Raw genomic sequence first — 13487 nt, forward strand, 5'->3', positions numbered from 1 at the left:
AGTTATTAATGAATAAACTTGCTTATGTTCCAAGAGTTTTAAACAGGGAAGTCAAGAATCACATCTGCCCCAGACCCTAACCAAAAGCAAATTTTAGACAGTGATATTCTTTGTGTCCTGGGGTGGGGGGGAGTGAGAATCCACAAGCCTGCAGTGGAGCAAGGAGCAGTAAGAGGGGGAAAACAAAGGTAGAAGAAGAGATGGAAAAGCTCTACAGAATTGCATGAATTGTTTTCTCCAATTATGTGACAGTTATGATTCAATTTGGTGGAAAAGAGCATGCATTCAAGGGAGTTTTTCAAAGAAGACAAGTGTTTTGATGAAATTCTCCTTAATTTCACTGATGAGATACAAGATCTTGCTCTTAATTATGAAGGTATCCTGGCTTGGGTGACCATCCCTGCTTTCATCACCCAAATCTTCTCTCCTGTAATATGTAGTTGCCTTGGGTCTCACACCTCAGATAAATTTTAAGGGAAGACACTGGGTAATTCAGAAAGTACAGGTAGCCAAGAAAGCTGCAATGTGATGGAGAGATTTGAAACAAAAAGAAAAGAAAACTTTTGGGAAACTGGAAGACAGATTTTAACCTAGTATTAAGCTAAATCATCCAAAAGTAGTAAGGTTTTCCATGTTGTAAACAAATGGTGGTATAGAAATGTTGCACAAATTCATCTAAAAACAAACTCTATAAGGTACAACTTTTTCCAGCATAAAATAGCAAAGTTTGCTGATTTTTCCTCCATCTTTGTCATTTTAAAGAAAGAAAAGACTTCTAATTTTCAAAGAAAGTCCCTAAAAAATCTGAAATTTTGGTCTCAGTTTAAACAATCTATAGTTACCTTAATTCAAATACCACAGAAAACCATGGTTGAAATGAAAACTCTCATGTCCCCCCCCCCACTTTTTGGGGGGGATAGGCAAAAGGAAGGGGAGGGATTTGGAAAGACTAAGATCCATGCAGGTTCATTCACTTAATCAGAAATAATGATTTTCCAGTATGTCTAAACCAAGTCAAACTGAATTAACTTTAGTTTCTCAACCAGTCAAAATGACCTTTGTGAATGGTGACCAGCTCATTTATCCTGCTGAACTTCATAATTCTTGGAAAAAGAGTTCTATTATGCTACAATCATAAAAATCACCAATGTTTTAAAGGCTATAAAGACTCAACAGATTTGTGAAGTGGGATGGTGAAACAGACCAGAAGCACAGTAAGAACCTCTAGTTATGATGAGACTATTTGATATGAAGACATCTTCAGAAACAAATCTCTTATCAGACAGCTGTGTGTAAGGACAGGAAAGCTATCTGGGAGCCCACTATCAGAGGAGCTTGGAAAAAGAACAGTGGGATAATACTTTCAGTGCCAGAGCCATAATAGAAAGAGGCATTCCTCTGAAGAATGATGCAATGCTGGACATGCTGTAAGCATCAGTTCCTTTGCAGAACAGAGTCTGGAGGGGACTGCATCTGCAGCAGTCCCCTGAATCATGTGTCACCATGGTTACCCTGTAACAATGAGACAGAACATGAGAAGACACAAATTGCCTACAAAGCCCTAGAAGTAAAAGAAAAAGAAAACCTGAGGGGAGCTTTACAAAACAATTTTATAGCAGGGAGGGAAAATTAAGGAATGTAAAGCAAGACTTTTTTTTTTTACACTATCTTGCACCACCGCAGGAATATAGTAGGGGTTTATAAAAGCAGGAGGTAGTTTAGGCCTAAGCCAAGTGCTTTACCTCCAAAGTCCTGGTGGACTTTAATCCGATGAAAGAAAATCTAAAGAGCAAGTCTTACTGCCTTTCTGATTTGCCCTAGCCCTGTTTCTTTTTTGAGTATGACCCCGAGATGGCATTCAGAAGTCATCTAAACAAAGTTATGTACTTCTGACTTAAAGTCCAAAGAGAGGTGGGGCAGTACTGAAGCTGGAGAGGAGCACCATGTTGTGCAGAGATTTTCTTCTGCCTTTGTATTTTTTCTTTTCTTTTTAACTCTACTTCTGCAAGGTGGAGTCCCTCTCATCACATGGCAGGAAAACCGTATTTTCTAGCCATGCACACAAAAGTCTATTGGAGACTTTCTGCTCAAGCTCAGAGGAAGTATTTTCTCATTTAGCTGGCTACAGGGGTCACTTTTCAGGTTGATTAGAATTCAAGAGACACTGTTCTAAATAGATACTGTGGACTCATCCAATATTGGTCAAAAGACCCACCTCCTTGTCAATTTACAGTCAAACCATTAGATAGAAAATATGAATGGTTCTGTCCTAATGGCTTAGGAGATAAATATCTAATGGAAAATATTTGAGTTCTGAAATGCTAATAACTCTATACCTTTTACTTCAACTAGTCTTGTTAAAATTATGTTGTTCATGCTTAGGAAAAGGATTAATTTTAGTTGGATAACTGCCCTCCTAGGGCTAAAACTGATTTTCAAACCATTTCCCCTTCTGCTTTGGATGTGATCGTCCTGGCTGAATCTCCCTCTGCTTTCAGGAAGGTCACCCACATTTCAGCCCAATTTAAAAGAAATCAGTCCTAAATCTCTATCCATTCAAATTAAATTGCAATCCTTTGCTTTGTGTTTAAAAGAAATATCTCTAACCTGCCATGTATTACAAACAAAAGAACCATGTAAACAAGTAAACCAATTGCATTTACAATGGGATGTGTTCCACCGGACATTAAAATTAAAATAAAATTAAAATTAAAAATGCTAATATAAAGCAAGCCCATCTTTGATTTCTGAATCAACAGAAGACCACAGGCACAAGATGGGATGGGCATTTGTGGCAAATTCTGCATTTCCAAGTTTATATTATGGGGCAGACTGTAAGACACTGTTAGTTAAATATTTCAGAAGAGCTTCTGCATTCCCATCATTCATAACTTTAAATTGATTTCATGAGAATCATAAATATTTATTAGGGAGAAGTATGAGCTTTTTGTATAAGATCTCTTTATAACCAAGATCCACCAAAGTGTAAGCAGAATCAAAGTCACACTAGCCAAATAACTAGTTCACACTCAATTTTTTTTTTTTTTATCATAAAACCAAGCAAAGAGGGGGGAAACCAGAAATTGTTAATTACTTTGAAGCAATGTAATAAATATAAAATATAGGATTAGCTAACTTTTTATAGTCAACAACTTAACTGCTAAGAGTAATTCAATGAAGCAAACTATAAATAGTGGTCAACCTTAGTTAGCAACAACTCCTTTTTGGCAGCCACATGAAATAGATTTTTCACAAACAACTTGTTAAAGAATGGTCAGGTTCTAAAGAGAAATTGGAAATTCAAACTGACCAATCCAGAGTGTCCAATTACATCATAATCTGTCTTTTAGGTAGACATAATAATTACATTATATTAAATGTCCCTATTTAACAGGGTTGTACAAAGCTTCAGATTTTCCTACAAAAAGGAAAGTGCTTTGGTCACATCTTGTGGGGCAACAGAAAATAAGCTCACTCACTCCTTTGTGTAATTGAACACTACTTTCTTAGTCACTTTTTTGGTAAACTAAAAATACACAGAACCTTTAACTGTTCTTTGCAGGGCTTCATTTCCAGATTCCTCACCATCATGGTAGCCCTCCTCCAAACTTGCTCTAATTCTTTTCTGTCCTTTTTGAATTATGGCTCCCAAACTGGACACTGGACTCCAGATGAGGATCTGACCAGAACAGAGTAGAGTGGAGCATTTACAGTATGTGATCTAACCATAGTATTAACGGATCTATATTTTACTATTTTATGAATAAGAATATCATGAGGCACTCTGGAGGTTTTGCTATGGTCTAGCTACCTAAACAAGAAATATCAAATCATTTTCCCTATAAAATATTGAGCTATTTTGGCACTCCCTGATGGAAGGTTGGGCTAAGCACAAACAAGCAAACAAACAAACAAATCTTCTGGGTTTCTAGAAACCATTTACAAACTTGAGAGATCTGGCTGTCAGAGAAACCATGTTGATTTGCAACAAAATGCTAATAGGACATTAGGACCATTGCAAAATGTTTGAAAGAGATGCTGGTACGGTATGGGTAAAGCATCTCTATTCTAATTGCCTAAGCAACTGCATCCTTTAGAAGGCTCACGTGGCCAATTTGCATCCTATCCCTCACTGTCTGCTTTTCTGTGTGCATGTCCAAGGAAGCAAGGTTGTTTTTCCTCTTCAATTTCTGTCTCAAGAAAATGGTTCTTTTCAAGCCATCCCCTTTTAAGATCTAACAAACACAGCCAATTCCAGACTACCTAAACTCAGACTCCTTAATAAAAAGATTCACCAAATGAACAGAAGACCTCTCTGCCTTTTTTCTAGGACATGCAAAATCTGACATGTATTAATTATTTGCTTACTATAATTACATAAATTGCTGTGTTCATATATAATCCTAAACCAAGATGTTTAACCATATGTATGACTTCTCAGTAGCTTGATCCATGCAAAGCTAAGCTGTGAGGACTGGGATAACTCATCATGCTAAATCAAAACCAAATCATATGCTTTGCATTACATGTGAATCAGGCCATGGTTACTTAGCACATTCATACCATTGTATGTCTACAGTCCTTATGCAGCCATATTCCATAAAGAAACTAGAAGCATGCATTATTATCATTACCTAGAAATGTCTATTTTATAAGCTACAAATGCTGTGGTTGGCAGCATCTCCCATAATTCTAATGATGTGCAAAAGAAAAATCGATGGCATCTAACTACAGTAAAGCCAAATACATTAACAAGCCCTGAGTTGCATTTGCAGCAAGCTGTTCTGATATTTTCCACTCTATTTTCTATCCTCCAATTACTACTTCCAGGCAACTGTTTTAATTATCTGAAACTCCACCAGGAATGATATTTTCCTCGGGCTGGGAAAGGAAAAGCATCATGCTGCATTAATGCTGATGAGCATCTCCAAGGGTGAAAACATGGCACCCTCTTCCAGCTTTGGCCTGCCAACTGAGGAGGCATTTAGCCAGCACCTAAAGCCGCTGCAGACAGATTGGCCTATGTGCATCTTTTGCTTTTATCTCAATCTGCACAGGATTACCAGTCAGGCTTTATTTATTTATTTTTTTTAAGTGAAGGTGGCTGTCTTCTTAATTTGGGACATACCAAAATCAGTGGCAGCACCTTGGCCTGCATGGCAGAATGCAAACAGAATTACAAAAGGAGGCCAAGCTTCTCTACCCAAGCCAAATGACGTGTGGATGCCAAGACACAACAGTGATGGATAGACTCATTAGTGATTCAGTTATGAACTACTAAACTGGGAGCCAGGGCATATGGTTTAGCAGATGCTCCAAGCACAAGGCTTTATGGATGGGGCAGTATAGGTGTTACCTTATTCTGGGCATCTAAGTGAGATCTAAAACCCTGTGGGACAGTTTATGCTATCCATTGTTATTCCAAGGCTAGAAAGTAACTGGAGATCGCTTGGTTCTGAAATAAAAAGGGGGGAAATGGCTCTGATACTCCCATTGAACTAACAAAAAAACAGCTAAGTTGCATAACTCAGGATGCTTTTGAATCCTCGTTCTTTGGCTTTTCTATTGGCTTTTAGTTTTTAAATTACCTCATTTCGTTCCAGAAAGGACCCAATCTATTTGAAGTTTGCTAAAGCATCCAGTTCCATCCGTTAATTCATATTCTTCTCCTCTATACTATTTATGCACGCAGGCTCCACATGAATAAACCACAGGAAAAAGCAAACTTTTGGATTATTCACTGACAGCCTTCTTTTAGTTTCACCACTGCATAATCTTCAGGCAACATCTATATCTATAAGCATAAGTAAAATAAAAATGCAAATCCTGAAGGAAAGGAAAGCTACAGGAATCCACACATATCCAATTCTGGAATGTATTTTAAAAATTATCCTAGTTAGAGAAGAATTCAAGAAAAGTGTTACAGAGAGTGAAAAGAACTCACAGAACCATAGCAGGGATGGGGAATCTGTGCTCCTCTGGTTGTGGTTAACGTCAGTTTATATCAATCCCAGTCAGCTTGCCCAATAATCAGTGCTGAGTTGTATTCCAACAATATCTGGCAGATCATGGATTAGCTAGCCTTGCTCCAAAGCTCTTGCTCTAAAGCAGAGGTACTTAAACCCAGTACAGCTGTGACCCCCCCCCCAATGATTAATGAATTTGTATGACTCCCCCATGAATAAAACTAATAAGCGCCTACTTTGTAATAGTGTGCCAGGTACCAGCTTAACACTGAATGTGTTCTTTATCCCATTGTTTATTCTTTTTGCACATGGAAAGTCTGCCATCAGAACTCCATTCTGCTGCCCGCTTACCCAGGCAGAGCTGGACTGAGGTCTCCCAGGGCTCTGAGACTGCAGCATGGAGGTCTTGCATGCATTTTTTTTTTTTTACCAAGAAGCAGGTCCAGATGTGCACTGTCTTCCTGATAAAGATTGGTGCACTCAGGTGGGGGGTTGAATTCAAGAAGAACAGAATTGAGGAAAAATTTCTGGCAGCCCATAAAGGATGTGGGAGAAGCAGAAACACTCGGGCCCATCTGGCTTCTCTGTCAATAAAACCAGGCTTTTGTGGTTACAGAAATGCCTCCTTCCCACTCCACCTCCTGATCATTGAAACCATTTCCTTTGCACCCAATTATCTCTGGCTTCTTTATGATTCTTATTTGGCTTATGCTTAACATCTCCATTAAAAAGATCAGAAGGACCACAAGGCGGGGGAAGAGTCATCCCCTCCCCTCAAAAGTATCCTGCAGTGGTTATGGGATCACTGGAGCAAGAACTTGTCTCCAGCAAGGCAGCTTTTGAATGGTTATAAAGGATATGTTTACACAACACTTAATCTATTACTAGAAACCCAGTTTCTGGAATTGCACACTATACTGAATTATAAACTAGCTGAATGGATAGATAAACAGGCTGGATTCACTCATTTCACTCATGTGAAGAAACATTTTCCCCTGATGTGCATATTCAGCTGCTAGATCTTGAACTGACCTGGTTACACGTGTTGTGTGAAACCAGCCAATGGACACAAGGAATCTTGTTGAAGTCTGCTCAGTTCCTTTTGGGACAGAGCCCAGAAGCTCCAGGCACAACCTGGCCCAGGGACTCTGGTGCAGTACCAAGAGTTTTCAGTCCTTTTCAGGCTGACTCCCAAATGCACTTTCACTTCAGGCCCCATCCATCCTGATGCTTGCACCCCAGCAGAGCCAGCAGGAAACCAGAACCCAGGAAAACACTGCTGTCTGTAGGACTACATCTTAGAAGCAGGTGGAAAAGTGTCCCAGGATCTTGTCCACAGTTCAACAGGTGGAAGAAATGCTTATCATGACCACCTACCTTGTTAGAGAACAATGAGGATGTGCTCCTGACTCAGCTGACTTCCTTTGACAGGGAAGATTATGTTAAGGACATCTCCCTGCCCCTTTCTGAGTTGGTAGTCCACAGGATGTAAACAAACCATTCTCACCACTGGTGGGGAACTCAATGCCTCAATCTCACTGCATTCCTGGAAGGCACTTCAGGATAGGCACTGACCACTGGGAGGAAATTCATGCAGAGCAAATGGATAGCCAGACAGATCTGGGTTGAGCTGAGCAGCAAGCCAAGAAGAAGAAGAAGGTCAAGAAGTAGGATCCAGACCAGAAGGGTATGTTAAGAGCAAGCACTGCCCAGAGCCAGCAGCAGCAACATAGGATGAGGTCAGAGATTTTATAGCAGGATGGAGGTGCAGGGCAAAAAGACTGCAAGAACTAATGTTGCAGAAGAGTGTGCTGGGCCAACAGACACCTTGTTGATCTGTTACTTTCCTCCAGCCTTTGAGAGCCTATCTGCATATGAGGAAGAGAAAATTCAATGGTGTGGCTGCCCACTTGCCAAGACAAGGTGAAACTTGTAACTTGCCACTCAAATTTTGTTATCCCCCACAAAGAGCTGGATTACTGTCAGAATCTCATGTTGCCTGGAGAAGCTATACCCATGACCCCATATTCACTACCCTAGAAGAACATAATGGAAGAAACCAATTCATCTGTAGAATTCACACATATTTGAAATTCAAAGCAAGAAATGGTCAAATGAATCAACATTTGCTATACAAGACATAAAGCCAAAAAGTCTGAAATAGAGAGACTGATCTACTTATAACTGCACAACTAACTCTGAAAATTACATACTTCTTTCAATAAAGGATATGGAATGACTTAAAATAAGGCACTATTCTCTAGCAAGAAAGCTATACTGTAATCCTAGGCAATTATTCTTTGGAGTAACAAACATATGGTTGACTTCTTCCAGCAGTTTCATGCTGAAAAGCTTTGGGAAACAGGATGAAACAAGCAAAAAGGGCAAGGGACAAAAGAGAGTTTCTTAGCACCATTTTCTAAAGAGTATCCTAGGTAGAACATCAACAATTGGCATTCAGAGCACACAAGCTCCATTCTGGCAAGATGAGTTGGCAGTACTGTATATCAGAGTTGGCAGTATTATGAATCACAAAGAGTATCAGGAAAACCCACCACTGTCTTATTCCCCAAACCAATCCCAGCTGAAAAACTATCTCACTTCACTTTACTGTTAAGCAGTAATAGACATGCAGATAAAATCCTCTCTCTCTCTCTCTCTCTCTCTCTCTCTCTCTCTCTCTCTCTCTCTCCATTTGTGATCATTAAGACATCAGCTGCCAACTCTGTCCTTAGAAGTGTGTTCTCAGCAACTGCTACACAACTTCTGTACTTCTCTCACTTAAGGATTTTAACCCATTAGAAAGATAATTTTTTGGATAAAATGAACATGCCCATTTTCAAGCAACAAACACACAATTCTAAAATTGCTATCTTACTTATTAATGACTGGAAACCCCTTGTGGACTTTTTGCTGAAAAGAGAGGAAAATGAACTTGTGACTTATGAGTTTGAAGATTAGAAAGGGTAGCTTGTGGAAAGAAGAAAATTATGATATAACCTTAGAGAGAGAGGGTAAAATATAAATGTACCTATAGGCACTGTCAAGAAGATTGGAAGCCACTTCTTTAGAATCCTTTCTTTTCTTTTTCTACATATTTTTCCATTTCTTATTACTTTTCTTTATTCTTTAATTCAAAATTTGTATTGTTTTTAATTCTGTTGAAAAACTTCTGCAATAAAATTATTAAAAAAATAAAATAAAATTGCTATCTAACAATAGATTTGAACAAATACAAGACACGAAATTTAGCATCCAGGGAAAGTGGGGCTGATCAGAAACTTGAAATGAAAAATCATCATCAAGTACAGCTCTGCTTTCCTTAAGTATGGGTGGTAAGTAGGGGCTTGCTCTTTGGGAAAAGAAACCAAATGTGTCACAGGATTTAAGAGATCACAGATAGTAGGTTCAAAATTTCATCACTCCATTCAATGTCAGGATTTTGTACTGTTATGTCAAAAGATAATTATCACAATATTATTATTATCACAAGTTGCAATAACAGTATCATAGATGAGCTTCTCTATTATTAGAACCTATGATTTGAACTACTGAAATCTAGTTGGAAGACAATATAATTCTCTCTAATCCTGTTGTCACTGTAAACTTATTCTCTATCAGATATTTCCAAATGAAACAGGAAAGTTTCATTTTCTAACTAAAAACATCTACTTTTCACCTGCTTATGACTTTATGTCACCAGTAAAGAATTTTAATGAGTATTTCTTTAGCAATATTACACTTTTTTTTTTTTTACAGAACTGACAATTGATTGCATGTTACATATGACATTTCTTCAGCTACTGTTGGAGTACTTATTCATTTGTGGGATGATATAATATCATTATGCCTTATTATTATGCTTCAGTCAGAAGATGTTTCATCACATGTCAAACTAGATGCCACCAACACTGCTTTAGAAGATGCTGTTTCTGGGTGGAAACTGAGGGGCCCATACTAACTTCAGAGGCTGGGGGAAAAAAGAAGAAGAAGCAACACTACCCAGTTCCAGAGAGGTCTGGAAACAGTCTGTACTAAGAGAGAAGTGCTCAGATGAGGAACAGATCTCAGTTATGTTATGTTATGTTATTTTATTTCCATTTCAGTCCTGCCTTTCTGCCTTATGAGCTACCAAGAACATAATGTAAAATCACTATAAAATAAACTCACAAAGAAAAGTCCTTGCTGAAGAGGACAGAGGAAGCTCTTGTTTCCTTTCCTATAAACAGAAAGAGGGAGGACCTTCTTTCCCTTCAAGGAAGATCATTCTAGAGAAATGAAGGGCTCAACAGAAGAAACACCTAGTTCTTCCCAGATTGGTCTGGTTGAAGCCTTGTAGGCTCTGGCTTAAAGAAAAATTGGTTTCCAGCAAATAATATTTGAATAATTATGGCAAGCCGTCTGTTCCAACTCTAGCTACTATCCTTAATCCCTGCTGCCTGGATTTTGGATTGAACATGATGGACCAATGTTCATGCCTGTTCACAGTCCTGCCAATTGGCCTGGTTTGCCCCAGGAAAATCCCCAGCTGGCACAATAGTCCAGGCTGGCAGCACTGGACACAAGTTGTAGCAGGAGAAAGGAAGCAGCAGTGATACCCTACATCTGCTATATCTAATGGGGATGCTACTGCTCAACACTCTGGAGCTGAGACTAAAGCACAGAAGAAGAGAGTGGCCAGCAAGATATAGTAGTACCAGTCAGGAAAATAGCTTGGAAGACATACTTCTGAAGTCAAGGAGGAATCCTCAAATACAGAAGAGAATTTGAAATACCATTTATTACTTTCATTCAGGGGTTCTTTGATTTAGAATATACATTTTATTTTGAAGTACTGCTAATTACTTCCATTTAGGGCTTTTCTGATATATATTGCCCCTTTTGGGAATGTGGCATTTGGCAAGTATACATGCATGCGCACACACACACACATTTATATACATATAGACATATACTGCCCCCCCCCCCGCAACATACACAGTGGGTATTTGTAAAGCATATGCTTCACTTGGACTGCACTGATTCAACCATTCCAGAGATCATCAAAGTAAATCTTCCAGATTAGGAAGTGGTGCATAGCATTCCATCTTAAAATTGTGTCTTTTTGTGGAAAATGTATCTCCAGAAAGTGTTTGACCACCCTCAAAAATGGCTGGTAAAAAAATGGTTCAGGTAAATAATGGAATGTTCTGGTGTTCCCTAGAATGCTCTGTTTTTAGAATTATAATAGCATGTTTTGCATATCTGTTATGCAATCTGGCTTCAGCTGGAGTAGGGGAAGCTAGGCATGGGACAAGATTTTCCTATGTGTTTTGTTAATTAATTAATTTTTCTTTGGGGTGCTCATCTTAAATTCAGGGATGTCTTCCTTTTGGGTCAGTGCAGAGGTTAATGCCAAGTATGTTACAAATGTAAAATTCAAAGTAATTTCAATCCTCCTGAGCAACGGTGTAATGTTTATCCAATCCACATAAACCAGTATCAGAGCATGGAAACTGCAACTCTTTTTTCAAAGTCCCTTATGCCTGAAAAACATCCATTTCTGTACATAATAGACTCACTAAACTGGCAAGCAGGCTGTTTCCAGACTGAAATAGTTGAAGAGATATGAATGCAGATGCAGAAGAACAAGTTATCCTATCCTCTGCCCTGGAAAAGGAAGTACTGGTCCACCCAAGACCAATAATTGCCAAGTACTGATAATTTAAAAGAGATTTTTCACTGAGTACAAGTGACAGTTCTGGCAAGTCCTCATCATTGGTGAAGATGCTGGAGATTCAGTTAGGACTCACTTTCTTGATATATCCACCAGTAAACCATATACAGGCCACTGAAATAACGTCTGCTGATTCTGCCCTGAGCCTAAAATAGCCAATGAGTTCTTTCTTTCAGGCTGTGTTTTCTCCCACTGGTTTAATTCCAACACTTGTTCTAATAATTAAAATTTTCAACTGCAGGCTCAAGGCTGACTTCTTAATGAAAGGATTAATTCAATGAAGATACCATACAATGCAGTACCTATGAACAGTGCTGAAAATAGAATGCTGTAACTCCAGTGAATGCAGCTTTGTTTTCCTAGAAGTGTATAATGTTCAGGGACATTGACTCTCAATACCTGAGCTGCTTATATGACTTGCTTATACTGCTCTGTCACATGCAAGATTTGGGTGGAATTGTTTTCAATCAACTTACTATTTTTAAACCAAGGCAAGTTAAACCAAGGTCTGTTAAACAAACCCATAATGCCTTAAGTTTGCACATCATACTAAGCCATAATAAGTGAATTTATACATCCTGCTAAACCATACTCCTCAACAAACTGCATTATATCTTAGTGCAATACTGGAGCCTACCCTGTATGGTTAAGTTATCACATTATAAATATGCATGATTGAACTGCCCTCATCTATGTAGTGGTTAATGTACTGAAACAGAAACTAGGAGACCGTGAGCTCCAGCCTTCCCTTAGGTATGAAAGTCCACCTCACAATTTCACCTTGGATTCTATAAAATATAAGTGAGATACAACCCTATTATTAGTAATAATAAATAATCATAATCATAAATGACAGCTGCTGGGCCCCAGTGCAGACATGTGCCTGCCAAATGCCTTACCCATTGTTCCCAAAAGTAGGCTGCTACTTTCAGATGTACCAGAGAATGCTGTCCCATTGCCAGTTCTGCACATATAACTGAACAGTCAACATCACCACCTTGCAGTGTGGGAGAAGGTGCACCTTGATCTGTTCCTCAGACAGCAAAATATTTGGGGCTGGCTCTGTGTTAATATCTTATCAGCTTGATTTCATTAAGACCAGCCTACCAATGATGCAGTAATCCAATATTTTCTACACAGAGCTTGCCACCTTGCAAGTTAAAAGAATAAACCCCACAGATAAAGGAGGAAATGGGGTAGAGAAGTTTTCTCCTGTCTTCCCCATCCCTCCTGCCTGTTCTACAGAATGGAACAAAATTCCATATGTGCAAGCCAGACAGTGGGAGGTGGCATTTAAACACTCCTTGTGACAAGCTGGTGCAAACAAAATTGAAATAGATATAGTTAAATAATAAATAAGAAGGTTTTTTTTCCCTGCCAAATGTATGCTTCTCTCATATATAACCACTGAGGAACTGGACTCCTTGTTTTTATCCAAAGTCTGCCCACAAGTGGGTCAGAATGAGTCTTACCTGCAGCCATAACTTGTTCTTCACTGCATCCCTCCCTGTAGCAATGCACTGAAATGTTGCATTCTGGCCTGCATTGACCTCTACGTCCCCCAGCCTCAGGAAATGAGGAGATTTATCTGCAGAGGTGGGGAAAGCAAAAAGTTACTAAAGGGTGCTCACAGTCACAAAAACGTGTTCATTTCTCCCCCAAAATACACAACATTGAGTCTTTGGGGCAAAAGAAATGTATACATGGAAGAAAAAAAAATGTTTTAGCTCATGGGGGAGAAGAGCCAAATAGGATGCAAAACCCCAAAGAAATCACAAATCTTAACAGGGAATTTCAATAATATT

General features: G+C 38.9%; 1 protein-coding gene across 8 annotated transcripts in view; it reads right to left on the bottom strand.

Annotated features, from left to right (window-relative positions):
* The window catches only part of PTPRK (protein tyrosine phosphatase receptor type K), a 377364-nt gene that overhangs the window by 185152 nt on the left and 178725 nt on the right, over positions 1–13487 (bottom strand). For all 8 annotated transcript variants that reach the window (XM_088140673.1, XM_088140663.1, XM_088140667.1 and 5 more), the window contains exon 5: positions 13155–13270. In XM_088140673.1, the coding sequence (XP_087996799.1) occupies positions 13155–13270 (116 nt within the window). The remainder of the gene's footprint in view (positions 1–13154; positions 13271–13487) is intronic.

Source organism: Python bivittatus, unplaced genomic scaffold (genome assembly GCF_059951505.1).
Source record: "Python bivittatus isolate LINGU-HERP-01145 unplaced genomic scaffold, Pbiv_v1 ctg000020_np1212, whole genome shotgun sequence".
Lineage (NCBI taxonomy): Eukaryota > Metazoa > Chordata > Lepidosauria > Squamata > Pythonidae > Python > Python bivittatus.